The sequence below is a fragment of the Dromaius novaehollandiae genome, chromosome 2 (genome assembly GCF_036370855.1).
Source record: "Dromaius novaehollandiae isolate bDroNov1 chromosome 2, bDroNov1.hap1, whole genome shotgun sequence".
Lineage (NCBI taxonomy): Eukaryota > Metazoa > Chordata > Aves > Casuariiformes > Dromaiidae > Dromaius > Dromaius novaehollandiae.
Genome location: NC_088099.1, coordinates 167,285,491 through 167,305,477, shown reverse-complemented (window position 1 = coordinate 167,305,477; position 19,987 = coordinate 167,285,491). Strand labels below are relative to the sequence as shown.

Below are 19,987 nucleotides of genomic sequence, written 5' to 3'. Positions count from 1 at the left end.
AGGAACAGACACAGACAAAGAGAAAGCAGGCTCTATTCCCCATGAAATGACATGAGGATAGATATTCTCCTTCTGGGCTGCTGGCCACTCTGTAGATGAGCTACTGGTACCTCTGTGACTCTCCATGTCCTGTGTTTTGCACATGTGCTTGTTGCAACACGCATAGACAAAAACTCAGGGAGGCTGGTGATGGCTCCTAAGCCTTCCTGCTTCCCAGTCTAACCCAGTGATCCTACTGGCACTAGATGGCTCTAGCAGGTGGTGGTTCTGGAGGTGTGTGACTAACCTTGCTGTCCGTTGTTGGAGACTCCTTCTCCTTCTCTGCGTGCTGCAGTTTTCTGTTCAGGTCTTGGAACATGTCCTGGTGACGTTTTCTTGTGTGCATGATTTTCTAAAACAAACACAAGGACCATAGGTCAACAACCCCTTTCCAACTGCACAGAATCAACACCTCCTCCTGAAAAAAAAATTACTTATTTGCTTACAACCTAACTCTGTCTCCCTGCATGTAAAGCCTACCTAAACCAGCTTCAAAGGTCACTGAGGACCCAGCATAACACTTCCTTCAGTTTCAGGATGAGATGGAAGGAGAAAGTGAGACAAGTCTGATTTTTTACCTTACAATTCCCCTAAACCTTCACTTGAGAACAATAATATTTGTGTTTGACTTGCTGTGGTCTACCATGTTGACCTCAGTTTCAGACTAAGCTCACAACCCTGAGCTCTGAAGCTAGCCTAGTGACCCTAGCATTAAGGCAACTCCAACGAGTTGTGACGGTGTGGACACATTAGCAGCCTTTTTTTTAAGTAACAGAGTTTGGGCACAAAAGATAAGGCATTTTAGCCCACCAAGCAAATGATATACTGTGCTTTCCAGGCAGGAATGTGGTCCAGCTACCTGTAGTACTCTATCAGCTCATAAGCATCTTGCTCACAGAGGAGACTGTTTACAGGCCTTGTGCAAACTGATTTAGGTCAAATGTTTACAGAGCAGCTACTGCTCAATCAATTAAGCATGAACCAATGTAAATCACCCATTTATTTAGCCACACAGGGTAAGCCTTACTAGGCAGCCAGCACAACTCTTTCTACCCACCATTTCATACCCTTGAAGTAGCTCTTTGCCAAAGGCAGCAATCCTGCAAAGGTGTTAGATAGAAAAGAAAGGAACATTTCTCTTCTTGCCCTGCCCCCTAATAAAAACATTCAGGAAAGGAAGTACTCACCTCAAAATCTAGCTCTGCATACCGAGATTTCCGCCTCTGGGGATTCAAAAGAAAAAGAGAGATGGTTCAATATTAGCGATGCTGGTGGCTGTGCACAGACTGAACCACACAGCAGATAGATAGAAGTGGAAGGGCCTCTCTCCCTTTCCTTCTTCCTGAACCTTTAATCTGTTTCTCTGGCTGTTCATGACAGAAAGGACCAGCCAATTAGAGGGATCTCCGGTATTACCCACTGGGTGAAGCTGGAAATGGCTATTACTGATAAAAAACACCGAGCTCCATGGAGGGCTGGACATGGGCGCACGTCAGCATGGGAGTTTGTCTGATTCAAGCCCCTGCCTTAGTGATGAGTTTGCAGCTGATTCACAGAATGGAAAGCAAATAACAGTGACCCAGAGTGGCTCAGCCAGCTGTTCAACCGAAACTTTTGAGCACCAGGCAGCAATGATTGAACAGCAGTGGCTGAGAACTGCTTTCTGACAAAAGGCAAAAAAAAGGCCAGATGCTGAGAAAGTACAAAAACTAATAGGGACATCAATGTAAGATCTACAGACTTCAGAGAACTGCTAATACATATAATAAGCTATCATAAGTCAGAAGAAGAGGGATGTATTTATGCAAAACCTTTGATGCTAAGAGAGTTGTCAGGCATGCCTTAAGGACATTTTAGATCGCTAGGATTTTCTCATTTGTATCATGACTGAAATCATCAAAATGGGAAACAGAGGCAGAGGATGGAAGGAGAGAAGGTAATGCAAGCCATGCATTAAAATCAACAGGTGTTTCGCAAGCTAAAATTTTGATTTGACTTTGCATTGACTGTAGGGCTAAAGAGAGTTCACCAAGCAATGGAATACAGCTGTGGAAGCCATGTGAGATTTTAACCATTAAATTGCAAAATCGTATCACCTGCCAGGGTCCCCTCCTGATATTATAATACTGGCACTGCACAGTAGTCTGCATTTAGCCTAAGGCTCCTCTCATATCTGCTGTGGCCCGTGCTGAGGGCAGGACATCATCCGGGGCTGAGAACAAGGCAGTAATTCACATGCTCACCTCCAAGGAGCTCATGGAGAGGGTGGAGACGGTCTCACTCTTGGACACCACACCCGAGTTCCCTGAGTCGCCTGTGTCACACAGGCTGTTGGGAATCTGTGTCTCGTTGGAGATGTTCTGTGGAGGCAGCTGCTGCTGCTGTTGTATCATGGGTGAACCTTGCACCTCACTGCATGTCAGGGTTACGGGCTCCCGCGGGGGACTCTTGACAACAAAGCCTGGGTCAGTTGCCATACTGAGGTGGATGAGCCGTGTCTGGGGCATCTGGTCAATATTGATGCTATATTTGCTCTCATCCTTGGGTGGTTTGGCCCGTAAAGTAGATGTGTTGGTAGGCAGAATTACGTAGCTGGTGTCCAGTGTTTGCTCTTGCGCCCGGGAGAGTTCTGAGTCCAGCTTCTTGAAGATGTCCCCATCACAGATGTAGATAGACTTGGGTGGCTGGTTCTTGTCCTTCTTCAAGGTCAGTGTGTGATTGCTGAATTCATTCAGGTTGATGGCCCCCAGGTAGTGAGGTGAGCCCTGAAGATGCATCTTGGAGACATTGGCTGGAAGACTGTTAAAGTTTGATGACCCCTTCTGGTGATTGAGCTTCAATTTCTCTTCATCCTGCAGTGATGGGCGCTTCAGTGTTCCTGTGATGGTTGAGGTCCTGCAGGCGGTGATGTCTTTATTCAGCACTAGGGGGACAGACAAGTATCCTTAGCACCTCGCCTAAGCTGTTATTAACACATCAATATACTCACCACAGTCACACCATGCTAGCATGTTCCCTTGGCCCTCTCAGACAGAGGCAATGGTGGCAGAACAGTATCGTATATTGGATTTTTAATCCAGGTTGATGAAGGGAAAGCTAAAGCTAGGGAGGTACAACTTTCCCATTTTGAGAGAATTCTTAGTGTTTCAGATTTCCCATCCCAAGTCATGACTAAAACACTACAACTCCAAACCTGGCCAACAGATATCATCACACTGATAACAAGATCTTGAAAAGCAAATATAAATATATGTATGCATATATATATTTAGTATACATAGTGTGTATATATATATATTATTGGCCTAGAAATGATGAGCAGGATTTTTAAATAAAAGGTTGTTCCCATGTCAAAAATGATTTTGATTCAGAAAGGCAACATTAACATTTCCAAAACGCCAATGCTTTTTTTTTTTTTTTTTTTTTTTTTAATTCACTGAACTGCTTCAGGTTGATCTTTTCCCAGGAAGATTTTCAGGGTCAATGAATTGGTATTCAAGACAAAAGCATATTTTGTTACAAGCTTCTAACTAGCTCTCCTGAAAGTTTATGTTCCAGCAATCATGTCAAGCCTTTGTGAGACTTAATTATTTACTGTTTCTCAATTTGCCTTGAGGACAAAAAAGGAGTTCCATGAACATTCCTTAATAGCAGAAGAAAACCTTAATCTGAGGATGGGGTGAACATGCCAACTAGGAGGTATATACAAGACGCATGGACACTCATTCCCACACAGTACATTCCACAAGAAAACATCCGTTCCCTTTCTAGGTATAAGAATCTATTGTTCAGTTGATTTCTGGCTGCAACAAAGACCTTACAGGACTAATGACATCAGCCTTGATGTCTCCAGGGAAGAGAAATCCCAGGACAGATTCTGGGGCAGGGGGGAAGTGATATGGGACCAAATGCTACTTACCCGGCATTTCAGCACAGGAGAAATAAATGCATCTTCCCCTTTCTCTCTCCTCAGAAAAAAAAAATTAAGTTCTTTTTGCTTATTTTTTTCCAATGGAACGTGAGGGTAACCTGACATCATTCAGCCACTCCACCTGTGACAGGGGCAGCACATGGCACAGGTATCCCCCCGGACTGAGGGCACTGCTGTTCCCCTGGCAGTTCACACCAGGAGGGATGGGTGGTGGAAGAACAAAAGTCCTATCAAAGACTATATAGCAAGCAAGGCAAAATTACAGGGAGACCAAATGAAATAAACGATCTTTAAAAAAGCTCTGAAAGCTAAACATGCTGGGTGGAACTATGGCAGCCACAGTTATCTTGACATTGCTAGAGGACATGCCAGGATAAATCCGAGCATTACAGTGTATTCCTACCACACACTGCAAGGAGATGTTAGTGAACTCTAACCCTTAGCTTGGTATTGTCAGTAAGGTTTATTGATTCAGGCTCTTCTCCACGCTCACGTCAGCTGCATGAAGTAAGTTTGGAGATGTAGCAATCCTAGTAACCTCCAAACATCGAGCACAGCGAACTTCCACCAAATTGTAGACATGCTTTCAACACTGTGCCATGGACCAAATTCTACCGGGGAGTCCAAGTGAAAAGGTTATGAGTGGTATCAGCACATCTGTCATAAGATGAAAGCTGGTGTTTCCAGGAGAAATCATGGCCAGAAATCAATAGATGGATTTATATTTTTTATTAAGCAAAGAAGCAAAATCCATAGGAATTCCCTTGCTGCACCATATAGAATGGTCTCCAAAATAAATAGTGCTGATTATTAACAATCTGCCTTGAGATAATGGCACAGACTGACTTTATCAAAGGTGGTTTATCTCCCTAGGCAGACACCAAAAAACAAATAAATTGTATAGTTGTATGCTGGCAAAGGAGTGAGGCCTAGGTTTTTAGCAAGGTGCTGATCCAGGGTCTTTTGCCCTGAAGTCATGTGAAATCAATCAGCTCCTTCCTTTCCTCTGGAAAGCTTGATTCAGGAGCAAGAAACTCAGTAGCCAATCCAGAAAGGCTCCTGCATTACAGGAGTCTGACGTCTGCCTTGGTTTTCAGGGCTTGCGCTTACCAGCACCACAAACTGGCCTCCTGTCTGTGTAGCTGGTTTTGTCCCCCAGTAACCAGCCTGGATGCATGTTTGCTGAGCACACATTCAAGTCAGACCTGGTCTCATGTGCATGTCTTTCACACGTGATTTTTTGGAACTGTGGTCTTCAGAGTCAAAAAGGAAGGAGAAAGACATACGAGCTATAAATACAATTAGAGAGTGTGAGACAGAGAAACAGAGAGAAAAAAAATGGAGAGACCCTCAAAAGAGATAAATGGACAGAAAGAAACCATGAAATAAGATATCACATGTATAAGTGAGATAAATATACTGTGACTGTGCTAGGCACAGAGAGAGGGAGTGAGGCAGAGAGAAAGACAGAAAACGATAAATAAGATATAGATAGATATTAGATAGATAAACGATAGTGACAGTGATGGACAATACACAGAAACACAGTGACAGAGACAAACGTTGACAGAGATAGAAATACATAAATAATAGGTACAGCAGGACAGATGGCTGCGGACAGATAAATAAGTGATTGCTAGTTAGGGAGGAACAGATAAATTATAGATAAATATATTAGAAACAAATAAATGATAGATTAGATTAAGAAAAAGATAAATGAAAGGAACAGGTATATATACATACAAAGAAAGACAAAAAGGGAGGGAGGGAGAGAGAAAGAGAAAGAAAGAGAGAGAGAGGGAGAAAAAATAGAAAGAGAGAGGAAGGAAGGAAGGAAGAGGAAGAGGAAGAAGAACAGACAGAGAAAAAAAAGCTTTCATGTCATACTAACTATACACAAAATATGTACTGTCCTTGGTTAGGGGAGATCCTGGTTTGGAAGATGTGAATTATATGCAAGTGCCAAGCAAGCTGGAATTACTCTTGCTTGTAAGAGGATAGAAGCCTGGGAGGGTAAATGAAAGCCTAAACATCTACAAAGGATAAAATTAATATCAGCCAAGTGTCAGTCAGGCGTGCCAGGACCAGGAGAGGATGAAACCTGCAAAGATGAACAGGCAGCAAAGCAGACTCTAGGCAGCACAGACACTCCCAAGGACATGGGAGAAAAGACAGTTCTTGGAGAAAGGGACTGTCAGCCCATGCAGATCTTTGGGATCAAAATGAATGATGTGTGTGATACAGCACACAGGAGAAAGGTACAGACAAAGAGAGAGCTGAACCATCTCCATAGGTACAGACAGTTTACAACTGTACCAGGCATGTCTATGGGGTCAGGAGGACAATTGTCTTTTCTGGAATGCGAAGAAGGTCCTCCACATTCCAGACCTTCTCCAAGACACCTCTCTTGAGCACAGAGCTGTCTGAGGTTGGCCTTGGAAAGGGGCTGCTAAAGCAAAGAAGGATCTCAGTAGGAAGAGATGAAACAGATCTCTTATTCCTGGATACCCTTCTCTGCCACCATGTGACATGGGCCACACATAAGAAATAATACCTCGGAGGCAAGGCTTCATCTTAGCTGAAAAGCCAAGAAAGCTGTGGGGAAAGATAATAAGCAAAGCATAGGGCAGAATTAGGAGGGCTGCTTTATTTTAGGCAAGGCTGAGAGTAAGGACAGCCCATGTAAGTACATGCAAGCCACTAAGACACACACAAATAAAACAGAAAGGAAAAAAATGGCCTAGTTCAATCCCCAAACCAGGTCACTTGTTGATTCTCACCTGTGATGTGCTCACCTGATCTACAAGCCATATCCACATCCTTCTCAAAATCGGTCTGAAAGACAGAGAACACAGAGGACGTGGTCAAAAAGAGCTGACAGGGAGAAGAAAGCTGCCTGGAATGCAAAAATGCTTTAGCTCACTAGCCAGAAACAATCTACTCAAAGAGTGGAGCAGATAAATTTGTGCTGGGTTTTGAAACATGGAAAACATACTTTTTTTTTTTTTTCCAACTATGGCTCATGAGCCTCAGGCAGTGGTAAAGCTGTAACACTGCTTTGCAGCTGGATTCATCTGCTCATCCATAAACTAATGCCAGGGCTGCCAGGTTGAAATCTTTCTCTGGAATATGCTTATGCACATTCCTACAACACAGGGGACAGATTCCTGGCCTGTTCTGCGTTGGACTTATCTTCCCATACTTAATCTAAGTGGATTCTCCATCAGCTAAAAAAATTTGAGGATGCCTCTGAAAGCCCTCTATACCTACTGTGTTTTCTTGTCATCAGTTACCAAGTCACACGAAGTGCAAACACGTCTCTGCTTCTGATACACTTAGCATATAAAAACAGTAGTTCCTGTAGGAACAAAGGCTGAATAACCTTTTCAAATCATCTGTGTAGGCAAATGAAACTCCTCTCTTTTCCCAGTATAAGCTAATGCTTTTCCTAAAGCTCTCAGTAGATAACATTTCAAAGAACTGACTATAATGAATCACAATGGGTCATGACTTCTCATGGAGTGATGGAAAGGACATAGGCTAACAAAAAGTAGAAGAGTTCACTGATTATTTCTGGTATCATTTTGGAATGAAGGCACTTAATACAACTGTATTAACATGATGAAATACATTCCAGTGCTATACTAGCTAAGAAGAGTGTCTTAAAAAACATTGCCCTGCAACAAACTCTTCAAAATCAGCAGACTGAGATACAAGAGTCTTAGGAGAGCTGGCTGAGGAATTCTATCAACCTTGCTATTACTAAATTCTTAGTAAACTTTGGAATAGGAAGGAAATTTGAAAATAATAGAAGAGAAATAATACTGGGCTTATGCTAAAAAGGGCAGGTGGGCTAAGACAGAAAAATATAATCACACTTGCATGATAGGAGTTCCAGAATAATATTCCAGAACAGCTTGTACTGGTCCTATTGACAAATAAATTAAGGACAGGTGTATATTTAATACCAGTCAACAAGACTGGGTGGAAAACAGTTTTACCCAGCTAAACTTCTTTCTATTAACTGAGAAGATTTTGAGATTACTGAAAAAGATACACACAAAAATGCAGTCCTGCAAAGCCTTTGATTTCTCTGGTTACAGCACAACACAGTCACTATAAAATAACATTGCATCTCTCCAAAAATAGCAGTGAGGAGCCATCATTTGTGTTTGGAGTTTTTGTTTGTTTGTTTGCTTGTTTGTTTTTTCTTGGATGGAAAGAAACCAATTGTAAGCTGTCTGCTTTTCAACACTTCCATCAACTTTCAAAAGTAAATATAATCTCATAGCTAAAAACTTGTAGTCAACAGAGTTTTTCAAAGTGGTAAATAATGAATAAAAACACTGAGTTGTACACAGAGGGCTAAAAATCTGAGACTTCAGAATGTAGTGCTCGAGATGGTGACAACAGAATAACAAATGCAGTATCCATATTTTTAAGGGATGCTGAGAAACTGAAGGGCATATGGGAAAGAGTTATAGAAACAATTTGAGGGCAAATGTCTTACAGAGAGAGAATAAAAGAGCTTAGTGTGTTACCTTACTGAAAGGAAGACTGAAACTGGATATGATTATGATGTCTATTACTGAAAGAGCAAAAGTACTAGGCACACAAGGGGCTTTCTAATTAAACATAAAAAGGCATAGCAAGAACTGAAATATGAAAATGAGAAGTCTACACATTTAAATTAGAAATGATGCACCTGTTTTTAACAAACACCTATGAGATATGGAAGAACTGCATATCCTCTGATGTCTTAAGACTGTGCTTTTTCAAATGAGAACTTTCACCCAAGCACAAGCTACTTAGCTTAGCACAGGAGTGACTAGAAGAAATGTGTTGGGTTGTGATGTAGGTGGAGTCTAAGTAGATGAACTAATAATGTCTTTTGGCATTAAACTCTATGAATAAACCAATATGAATAAGCCAGTCGCATCTCTGAACCTGCAAAGAGCATCGTGCAAAAGGGCAGAGGAAAATCCTAACTGGTCTGCTTTGAAACTTGTCCATATCTTGTCTGGAAGTCCCTACCACAACTGCAGATTTCAAATGATTGTTATATCATCTTTATCACGACACCGGAGCATATTCAAGACCACTCCCCATAGCTTATTCTTCAACTGCCTTATCTAGTCTGCTTGTAAAGGACTTACATAAGAGGACCAGGTTTACAGTTCTTAAACTATATTCCCAGTGAAGCAACGTAAAGTTAACAACTCCGCTTCAGAGATAAAAAGTCTCTTTGAAAGAGTATCTTTGTAATAATGACCATGACCCAACACACAGTGATTAAATCATTATTAAACTACTGCCTCCTAGCTCCAGGAAGGACAAGGAAGCATGTTGGGATGAAAAGGTCTGGGAAATAGATAGTGAGAGAAAGCAGGTATATTATGGCTTTGGTTTTTTTTCTGGGAAAGAAAGGATCTGACCAGCCTTAACATAAAGACATTTGCAAAACCCAATGCATGACTTTGAGTTCCTGAATACTATAATGACAGGAAACAGGATCTGTGGATGAATGAAAGAGCCTAAGCCAAGCGCGACATTTGCTCAAGCATAGTTTTAAAGTAAAAATGAATGATGACTGCAAAATGTAGGACAGACAGAGCCCTCTGTTTATCAGTTATTGCTTAAAAGTGCCCCAGGTCCCTTAATAGTAGACTAAATGGTAGTTTTCCCTACCATTAGCTGAGCATGTCCATTCTGAAATGACCCCCCAGAGTCTCCATTGCCCTCTTCTTGACGATCCACTACTCGGCACTTTACAGCATCCTGGACCTGTGGAAGCAAATGGATTTGCAAAAGACAGAGTTAGAAAGAAGTACCATGTAAAGCCAAACCATATGAAATTGGTCACTTCTAGTAGTTTGATTTATACAGTCAAGAAGAAAAATATCTTCTGTTCTGCAGCTTGCAATACTTTTATGATGCATGCTATTGCATAAATCCTTATACTGGGGCCTAGTACATGTGATTACAATGCTATATTGACTTCATTATATACCTGATCCAAAACTCACTGAAATCAATGCAAAAATCTGAGTGACTGCAATGGGAGTAAATGCAGTCCCAAATTCATAATGCAATTAGTTAAAGGAGCCTCAGCCAAGACAGTGGTGTAATGCCTTTGATTTCATTGGTCTGACATATAAGGAATTAACCTGTCTTACTTAATTTAAAGGAGCTGTAGGAAGATAAAATGAGTATTGGATAAAAAAAGCTTCCTGTCTTTGTTATTAATAGCCTGTCCACTCATTAACATGAAAAGAACAAAAGAAACATAAAATATTACTCATTTTCTTCCCTGATATAATTTACCACTTTAAATATCCACAGGGAGGCTGGAGAGAATTTGCTCAACTTCCTGGCTGGATTATAGCTAGCTTTACTTTCTAGTTCTAATATCTAGGTACCAGTACAACCATTCCGCAAACTTTTGCAGTACACATTTTCCCTCTCAAAATCAAATAACAAACTTATTTTAGCTAATATTCCATTTTCAATGGGATGGAGCACTTCTGGAAATATTAATTTTTGTGTTAAACAAGCAAAACATTTTAGCTAGAAGACAAGCTGAACTCAAATTGTTCCCCAAATTCCCCTCTATAGCACACATAGCATGACAACCATTGACTCATCCATCCATCCATCCCTCCCTTCCTCCCTTCTCTGGCTGATAATGTCATGGTCATTTCTGCGGTCACTCTCTGTGTGAAGGTGAAAGCTCACGGCTCACAGGATTAGAGACACTAACAGGCGAACTGCATTTTTCGGATGCTTACTAGAGGAAGTATGTTGATTATACATAAAAGAACCACTCATCGTGCCCACCTCCCGCCTTAGGATGCAATGGACCATCACGATGACGAAGCCCTCCAGTGAGTCAAAGACAGCGAAAAGGATCTGGAAGAGCGCTGACCGCCGATCTGTGATTGCCAGAACTGCAGACATCCAGGTCAGAGCCAGGAGAGGCAGGACCACGCATGAGCTCCAAAGGGATGCCCTGTTAAGGGAGGGGAAAAGAGAATTCAGCTCTGCTTAACCTCACCCACATCCACGTGGGATGTTAATTCAGCCTCCTGATCCCATGGGGCTTCAGAAGACCTCTCCTCAGCAAACATACGCTTGTGTTAGACGTCTTCTGAGCCCCTCTCACAGGGAAGCAGGAGGATGCTTTGCACACTCATACTACTGAAGCAGGTGACACACATTTCTAAGGGAGGGACTATTAGCCAGTGGTACAATCATGGGCAAAACTTCAGGTGGGGAGGAAGGAGGCAGATACCTCACTTTCCCCTTCATGCCCTTCCCACTCTATGCCCCTACTTCACAACTGTGGTATTTCCCGAGGAGGGGAGACAAAATACAATCGCTGTAGGTTGCCAGAGGGAACTGGCTAGTTTGTCATGATGGTTGTCCATACTCAGGTGACAGACACTAGGACTTCTACAGCACATGGAAGACACTATCAGGTGGGAACATGTTTCATGGCTCCAAATAACTAAAACGGATGAGCACAGAGCTGATGTGGAGATTGATCTCCTCTTGCTGCTGCAAAACAGCTCCCTTTACAGCAGATGCTCCCTACAAGACTGCATCAATGAGGATCAAGAGAGCTGATACCTGACTCGAATTATCTGTGAGCAGAAAATTTCTGCTTTCTCCTGTGATCTTCCTAGCTGAATGCTTTGAAAACTTGCAGTTGTTTTTACCTTTAGCAATATCACTGTAAATAAATTTATTCTTGAGGGGACATGCTGGGTTGAAACCACTTCTTAATCCACAATGTAGAAAACTGGACAAAACAGTCTTCTGCAATGCAAGTACCATCACATGAACCCCCAAGTTTTTTCTATACATAATGACTCTAGAAATAAGAAAGCAGTTCTGTTTCCTTGGACAATTCGGTCATTGAGCTCTCTGACTGAAAGTGTCCCAAGCAATTTTAACTGCATGCTATGTACGTTTTAGGAAGATGACCTAACTTCAGTTGTCAGTTGTCCCATATATCTGGGTGCTCTGGCACACTAAGAATACTGGAGAATTTCTCTGTGGGGATATATCTAACAAATAAGAGTAGACTCATGCCCAGACTGAATAACAAGCTGAGCTTCAAGATTTCTGCACAGAAAACCTTGACCTATATACCAACACACACATATAGGCAACACAATAAATTATAGGACAGATATGATGACACACATTTTACAGTACTCACATGTGACTTGATTACCATTGCATGCTATATGATTAAGTTTTTAATAATGTTTACTTGCTGGCTATCCGGGTACCACCCTCACAGACCTCAGTGAGAGATTTACCTGAACAAAGCTGCAACATCAAATTGACAATTGTTTTGATTTAGATCCAAGATTTAGATGTGGATTTGGGGTTGGTTCATTCTAGCAAGAAGCTAGAATTCAACCCACTGGCTTCAAAACTTGCTCCAGCAAATTATACAGACACACTGCTTTATGGAGGAACTGCTTGAGTCTGAATTTGCTCTCCACAATGCAGATGCAATTATCCTTAACTACCCTGGAATCCCATCCAAGCTTCTGTAGTCCTTATTCCAGACTCAGTGAGTCCTTTCTAGCCCCATGTTCTACAGGTCTCCATACAGACAAACTGTTTAACTTTCTTCTGAAGCAAGACATCTTGGTTGACTTCACTGCAGATCCCATAATAAGCAACCTTGATAGCAGTACTCTTCTCACCACACTCCTACCTCAGATGATGAAAATAGCATTATGCCAGATATTTGGGTGGTGTAAATCAGTATTTTACCAACTGAGATGTGCTGACTTACACCAGCTACGAGTGTGGCCTGACTTTCTGATCTCTTTGTGATTCATCTTATAGGTGCTGAAAACTAAACTGTATTCATCCCTTACAAATGTTATGGAAATGCTGCTTGACGTTTAATGCATAATCTTTATTCTCAGGCGGCAGATGGCAATGGGTCACAGGACTATAACTTACTCTAATTTCACTTTCACAGCTCTGCTTAGCTTTTGAAATATTAAATGCAAAAAGTTCCATTAAAAAAAAAATCATATCAAGTCTGAAATTTCAGAAGAAAACTCAGGGGAAGATAAGTGGGTTTCCTGTGACACTGCCTTTAATTCCACTTGCAGAGTTGAATTCATAGCAGAACTTGTACTTCTGCCACCTTTTGGTCTGTCCCTTTTTCAAGAGGTACTTTGCATCCTTAAAAGGTTGCAGAATAACTTTCCTAAAGGACCTAAAGAACTTCATAGTGTTATGGCGCTATGCGACATGAAATGATGATGTGTTATCTAATGATGTTGTGATTACTTAATAATTCTTCATTATGGATTGTCTGTGATCAGTGAGCGCAGGATTTCTATTGCTTGAGACAAAGGACTAACCCCTTTAGCTGGCAGATGAAGTAGGCATTTTTCCTCTTATTTGTTCCATACATCACAGCACTCATTATGAATGACAGTAACGTTATAAAGGGAAGATCATTACGCTGCACTGTTGAAGCATGATGCTGGTTTATTGTGTGAGGGCCATGGCATGATAATGTTACTCAGCAGTACAGTTGTCATGTCATGCTGCTCCTCCCCACCACCCCATGTTCCTGCTGCTTCACAGAGAAATGGCGTTACCTTGGGATATGGCGATGCCACATTACAATGCAACCATGTACTGTTACGATGCCATGTGACAACATGGGAACACGGTAACTTTGCCCAAAGCTTTATCTAGCGTGACAAAAACTTAGCCTCAGGACAAGAGCATTTAAGACACCCAGCTCTGGAAGCAAACAAGTCCTGGTCCTTGGTCAGAATGTCAAAGGCTAATTGTGATTTTGTTCTTTAACTAGCTGGTGGCTTTAGAACTCTTCATCTTTGCAAAAGAAACAGGATAAACTGATGGAACTTATAGGATAGTAATGGAAAGAGAAAAAAGGTTTTCACAAACAAAGATCTACATGAAGAAAGATTAAGAGGCCTGGGCCCTGACAAAGGGCAAATAGGGGGAGGACACACAGTACATGTCAACAAAGATGTAAAGGGGCCATTATAAAGGTAAGTGATCAATTCTTCTCATTTACTCAAGGCTGACAGGACAGCCAGTACAATAAGCTTAAGAAACAGCAAAAGGAAGAATGTCTTTATAACTCAGAAAGCAGCTCCTGGAGAAGAGATGTGGAAAGGTACGTGGCAGGGAGACTTAACACACAAGATGAAGAGATTCCTCTTCACATGCTTCACAGAGGGGGTAGCTCCCATTCTGGAGAGCCATTCTAATGACCTTGCTACTCCTATTTCACAGCATTTCTGCTACAGGAAAACCACTGTACCAGGATTTACTTTATTCCTTCTCTTGCACTTTATTCCTTCTCTTACTTCTATTCTTCCTAAAAGCAAGAACCTGAGTGTTGCTGGAATTTTAGGGACAGTTTCAGAGAAACTCCCTTTAATGTTGTTTCCATATTATCAAGAAAGGAAACCTACAACTAGCAAAGGATTACTGTGCATGCTGTTTCCATGCATAAGGAGCAGAGAAACACAAGACATTATTCTCTTTTTCTCTCGAAGGTAATTCTTCTCTCGGTTGCCGGAATCTGAACCATATGACTAGAAGAACAGAAGATCGAATACCTCTGAGCTAAACCGGCAGATAATAAAGTAGCTATGGGCAGGCTAATTGGTTATTCACCCCTAATAAGAGCAAACCTCTTAGATGGAGAATTTGATGCAAAAGCCTCTGATGATGCAAGATAGATGATGCATAAGAAGGACAGTAAGGACTCCCCGACATTGACAGACCCTTGCCTCGGTTGCCTCCAAGACGGATTCAAGTTGAGTAAATTGTGCCAGTGCCTTAGTCTTGGAGTACACCTAGTCTCTTCCCTATGGTCAGAACTTGAGCTTCCATCTTCGTGATACACTGCCTAACTTGAATTCCTTCCTTCCTTCCTTCCTTCCTTCCATCCATCAGCAGTCCCTGGTTTCTGCAGTGGACTGCCTCTTTCACAGCAAATATAAAGAAATGGCATGTCCTTCAGATATTTTTCAGCTCAAAGTCTCAGATCAAAATTTTTCACAGTTGGCAAAGATAAATGAATTATAAGGTACCACTTCACAGGCTAAGGCTACTGTGCATGCAGCAACTGAAATGAAGGAAATGTGGGAAAAGAGGTCTTTTCAATGGCAAAATGTGCCCAGGATCTACTCCAGAGCAGACCACATGCAGAGAGGTTCTTTTTTCTTTTAATGCAGCTGTCAAACCTGGCTTACATTTAACAGGTCAGAGAGATCCAAAGCTTTTCCTTTTAGCACTTCCCTAGTCAAGAAATGACATAATTTCCAGTGCATATATTTTCTCTCTCCTTTCATAGTTGCTACCTGCTCTCCCATCAGTGGTTTGCTTTGATTTCCCCCCGTTACACATCCCCTTCTCTGGACCCTTCTCCCTTAGACACAGAGATATTACCATAATGTGATGCTCAAAACTGCTATGATTTCCAAAAGCCCCCAAAAATGACAAAAAGAAGTCATACGTATCTTTTCATGCCATGCTATCCCAGAGATGAGCCTCTGAAACCTACGGCTCTTACAGGAGGAGAGCTGGAGGGGGCTTGAGTAATTCCAGCAGGAACAACACAGTAACACGCTTGATGTGCTCTCTGCCAAGCAACTATGGCTAATTCCACGTCACAGAAGAGCCAGGAATCCTTATGGCTTCTAATTTCCACTAGAAGACTCCAAAACTAAATGGCAAAGCTGGCCCAAAATCTGGGATCAATGCCAGCGGAATGGTAGTAGTGACATGCAGCATAGTCAGAGTTTTGCCATATTGACAATCTCATTTACAATAGATTTGGAGGAAGAAAAATAAAAACTGTTCAACTGCAGAACAAAGTGGATGACAAGGCTTAGATCAGAGCTGGGTGAACTAATTTATCTAATACTCAGCTGTCTTTTTGCAAGGACAAGACCATAGTAAACTTCAGGATGCACAACAAAACCAGCACTGGCATTAATCATTTAAAGTATCTATCTTCTGGGGGAAAAAAAAAAAAAAAGACAGACATAAGCTTTTACGAGACCCCTCCAATCCCTATCAAACCAATTAAATTGAAACCGCAGGAGATTGGTATTTCAAATCCCTTTCTTCCAGATTTGAAGATGAATCAGAGTATGTGATTTATGACAGGCCAATGTCAAATAATACAGGAGAAGGATTTGACATTGTCTTACTATTTAAAGGAATTTACTATAAACTGAATGCTTTTAATAGTCTGCTTTATTAATAGTAAGGCTTCTGCTGGTTTAAACATTCCTCTGCAGACATGGAAAACCAAAATGCAGTGACCTGCTAATTCCAGAGTCATGGTATGTGATCTGGACCAATTCCATTTCACCATCTCAGCTGGGAACTATTGCAAAAGGTAAACAAAAAGTTCAGCAGTGAAAAATAAATGAGATTCTGTTTAACTTTTGCATCTCAGAAAATCTTAACTCTTAATAAAGGTGATTGAATGTTCTCTTCTTCTAGTGACAATTGGTCATTTTTCAGAAATATACATTCTTCCTAATGCATTTTCTAGATATGATCCAGTTTAAAAAAAAATCTTGAAAAAAATTGTGTTTTGATTTTCTTTTATATTTCTACATTCTGAATTTTGGCTCTCAACTGTTCAGTTTTTGTTAGATTGATCAAATATAGGAGTTTTACAAACTGCAAATGTTTAACTCTGAGACTGTTTCTTTCGCACGTTATATATTCTATATTACTTTAGACATTTTAAAAAAAATAAAGAATTACCCAGAAATGACGTAAATAATAAAATTTCACAAAGGGAAGGAAGAAAGATAAACCTTCCCTTCCCTGCTCCCCTTCCTACCTTAACCTTTGGGAAAAAAGACAACAATATAAATAGCAACAATTATTGCAGGAGAACAAAGCTCTGACATTTTCACAATTTAATTTTTTTTAATTAACTCCAGTTGCCTCTAAGAAGAGATCTAACAGCATTTGACTTTTGAAACTCAGAGCTATGAAAGGCTTTAAGATTTTAAGATCTCATTGCAAGTGCTTTCAGAGGACTGCAAGAGGCAGTCAACACTTACCAAAACTACAGCCCTATGAGGTATTAAACCTAACTCTAGCCCTGCCTAAGAAGAAAACATGTAGGGGTGAGTCACCAACTCACTAAAATCATACTCAATCCTCTGTAGTCTCATGGGACTCCAAGATTCAAACACATGATTAAGCGTTCAGCTAAACTGGTGTTTGAGGCCCTAATATTCTACCATCAAAATCAATGGGAACCGCACCTTTAAGTCTGTAACTCTAAGAACTGAATTGAATCAGGGCATTAAGTGTATACCCAAATTTAAGCAAATGAACACTCCCACTGTCTTCCATGGGCTGCTCACATGCTTAAACATAGATATGTTCTAAAGTGCTTTGAAGGATCCAGCCCATCAATTTTTGTTCCAGGGATGTTTCAGATACCCTACACTACTCATGGCTCACAGAATGAAGTCAGGCAGAGGTGGGGAAGCGGGGACATGGGCAGGGAAATGGGGAGAGAAAACAAACAGGGGTTGGCAAAGGAGGGGGATGAAAGAGGGAAATCAAAAAAAGAAAGTGAGAAAGAAAGAAAGAAAAGAAGTTGAAATTAGAGGAACTAACATGGCGTTACTGGTGGCTGTGGCCGAAACTTCTGCAGAAGAAACTACTCCACACTTGGAACATTTGAGCGTCATGCCGTAAAGGGGCACTGCCATCTGACTGCAATTAAAATCAAAAGACTGAAACAAAACAAAACACTTTGCTCATGAACACAAACGTAGAAAGGAAAGGGAAAGAGAAGCCAAAAGAAAGAGAGAACGAAAGAAAGGAAGAAAGAACGAAGAAGGGGAACCAACCAACCATACCCAGTTTGAAAAGAGAAATGAAAGATAGGGAGGAATAAAACTCTCTCATCTGTATCATTCCAGATGCAGGAAATGGGAAAATGTGCGATTCAGAGATGTGTTGGTGCCGCTGGAGTGGGTGGAACTGTGTTGGTGAAGGTTTTGCCAGATTTAGGATGTCTCTCTCTGGCACCCATGGAAGAGAAACCAATACTGCTCTCCCAATCTCCACTGCCTTCTTTTGGCTTGTTTTGAGAAATTGTTCTTTCCCCTTCTGGCCTTTTTGCTCGGAAAAAAGAAAGGTGGCAGGGTTGTACAGTAGAAGGCAAGAAGTAGGGCTGTGGGAACTGTATCTGCTTAGTTTGTTTCCTAAAGCAGTGCAAGGGATAGATAACACTTTCTCCATTGGCCCTTGCATGCCAGTCCTCACCCTGGTGGGACCACCTATGTGGCAGTTGACAACAACAGGAAATGGGCCACTCTTTGGTGACTTAATCTGTGATGAAGCACATGCAAATGGCGCTACGTCCTTGAAGATATGCATGAGCTCAGGTGTTTGGTCGGACTGTCCTGAAGGGAGGTGTATGGGCTGAATACGTCTAAGTGACTTCTTCTCCCAGGTCTGTGGAGAACCTTGCTTTGGAACTGATAACATCTTTGGGATTAACCCTGAGACTTGCTCACATAGGTCTTTTTTCAGGATGGGATCAATCACAGGCCATTGTGGGTTGGGGCTTTGGGGACCCAGTAAAGGGTCTGATCTTTGGAATCCATCTGATTCTTTGGAAGCTGACATGTGCTGGTGTGCAGCAACCTACCCAGCCAACAAGCCAGCTCTAACCCAGCAGCCCGGAGGCCACATTAGCTTGACATTGGCCATGTTTTTTCCCCAGATTTATTAATTTGCATGCACTGCCTAGTAAGCACATGGTTTCCACATCAAACCTGGTCTAGGAAACGGGCAGGAGTCAGCAAAACATCCTACAGACCTACACAAAGAGCTTAATATCAAAGACGACATTAACACCATTGGCAAGGGACAGTAGGTCTGTTATTCCTAGGTAATGGCAGTGCAGCTGGTGAGAGATAATGTTTGCAAGTACCAAATGTAGGGCTTTTACAGCCCTACCCTGCCTGGGAGAGAGACTAGAAAACTTGACAGATTGCTTCCTAACTTTCACGGCTGTGTTCAGTCTAAACTGAAAAAAGGACATTCCTATGAACACCAACACAGCATTATTGGTGGTCATGTGAGCTTACTGTTAAGTGGCTATTGATTGGTCTTTTAATCAGTTACAGTGACATAAGCCATTACTTCCTGCCAGAATAATGACTCATAGCTAAGGCATCCCACAGCAACTCGCAGCCTTGAGACACAGAGAAAATTAGCTCCTGTGTCAATAGATACATATCTTCCAGGAAGAATGGTGTAAATCCAGTGAGAACAATGGCTGAACCAAAGATAAAGTGGGTCTTGAGAGGCATTAAGTGCAAGACCATTAAAAAAGATGGTCTATCCCCAGACCTATGAGCCACAAAGAACAGATAAGCAGAGAGACAGAGAGAGGCAGAGATAGGCAGCAAAAAGAAAGTAGATTGATTCAAAGAATTTGATGGAAACTATACCAGAAAAAACATGAATGACACTGAATCACAAAAAACTGGTCAAAAGACCACTATAACACACAACTGTAACTGCTGTTGGGTGTATTTATGCAGAAAGCTGTAAGCAGTAAGTACAAATGTGAATGCATTTACATTCTAATGTCTCCTTGTTGGGGGCAAGGGGTTGTTAATACACTAAACTCCTATAGCAGGTTTATATGGGTGCATGTATGTATGAAATGGTAGCTAATGAAATAATCACAGTGAATAACGCATTCATTTAATTAGCTTCTTTTTCAACTTCCTAAATATCCACCAGCAGCTCATGGACTCATCTGGAGTGTTCACTGGAGCCTGGATTTTGCCACCCTTAATTGAATAGTGTCTTATACCAAGCATGGCTCAGAGAGCAGGAACACTGCTTCCAACATGAAACACTCTCAGATGAAAGGCAATACGAATCTGTCCCTACTTTAATGTAGTCATTATCCTTCCAATTACTTTT

At 41.4% G+C, this 19,987-nt stretch overlaps 1 protein-coding gene across 4 annotated transcripts in view; it reads right to left on the bottom strand.

Annotated features, from left to right (window-relative positions):
- ADGRB1 (adhesion G protein-coupled receptor B1) overlaps positions 1–19,987 on the bottom strand; it is a 279,985-nt gene that overhangs the window by 14,417 nt on the left and 245,581 nt on the right. Inside the window, exons 25-31 of one of the 4 annotated variants that reach the window (XM_026113657.2) lie at positions 17,654–17,752; positions 10,808–10,979; positions 9,659–9,754; positions 6,751–6,805; positions 2,283–2,962; positions 1,227–1,262; positions 287–391 (exon numbers count right to left, since the gene is read on the bottom strand). In XM_026113657.2, coding sequence (XP_025969442.2) covers positions 287–391; positions 1,227–1,262; positions 2,283–2,962; positions 6,751–6,805; positions 9,659–9,754; positions 10,808–10,979; positions 17,654–17,752 — 1,243 coding nt within the window. The remainder of the gene's footprint in view (positions 1–286; positions 392–1,226; positions 1,263–2,282; positions 2,963–6,750; positions 6,806–9,658; positions 9,755–10,807; positions 10,980–17,653; positions 17,753–19,987) is intronic. The other 3 variants (XM_064507937.1, XM_064507938.1, XM_064507939.1) reach the window with 3 other exon arrangements.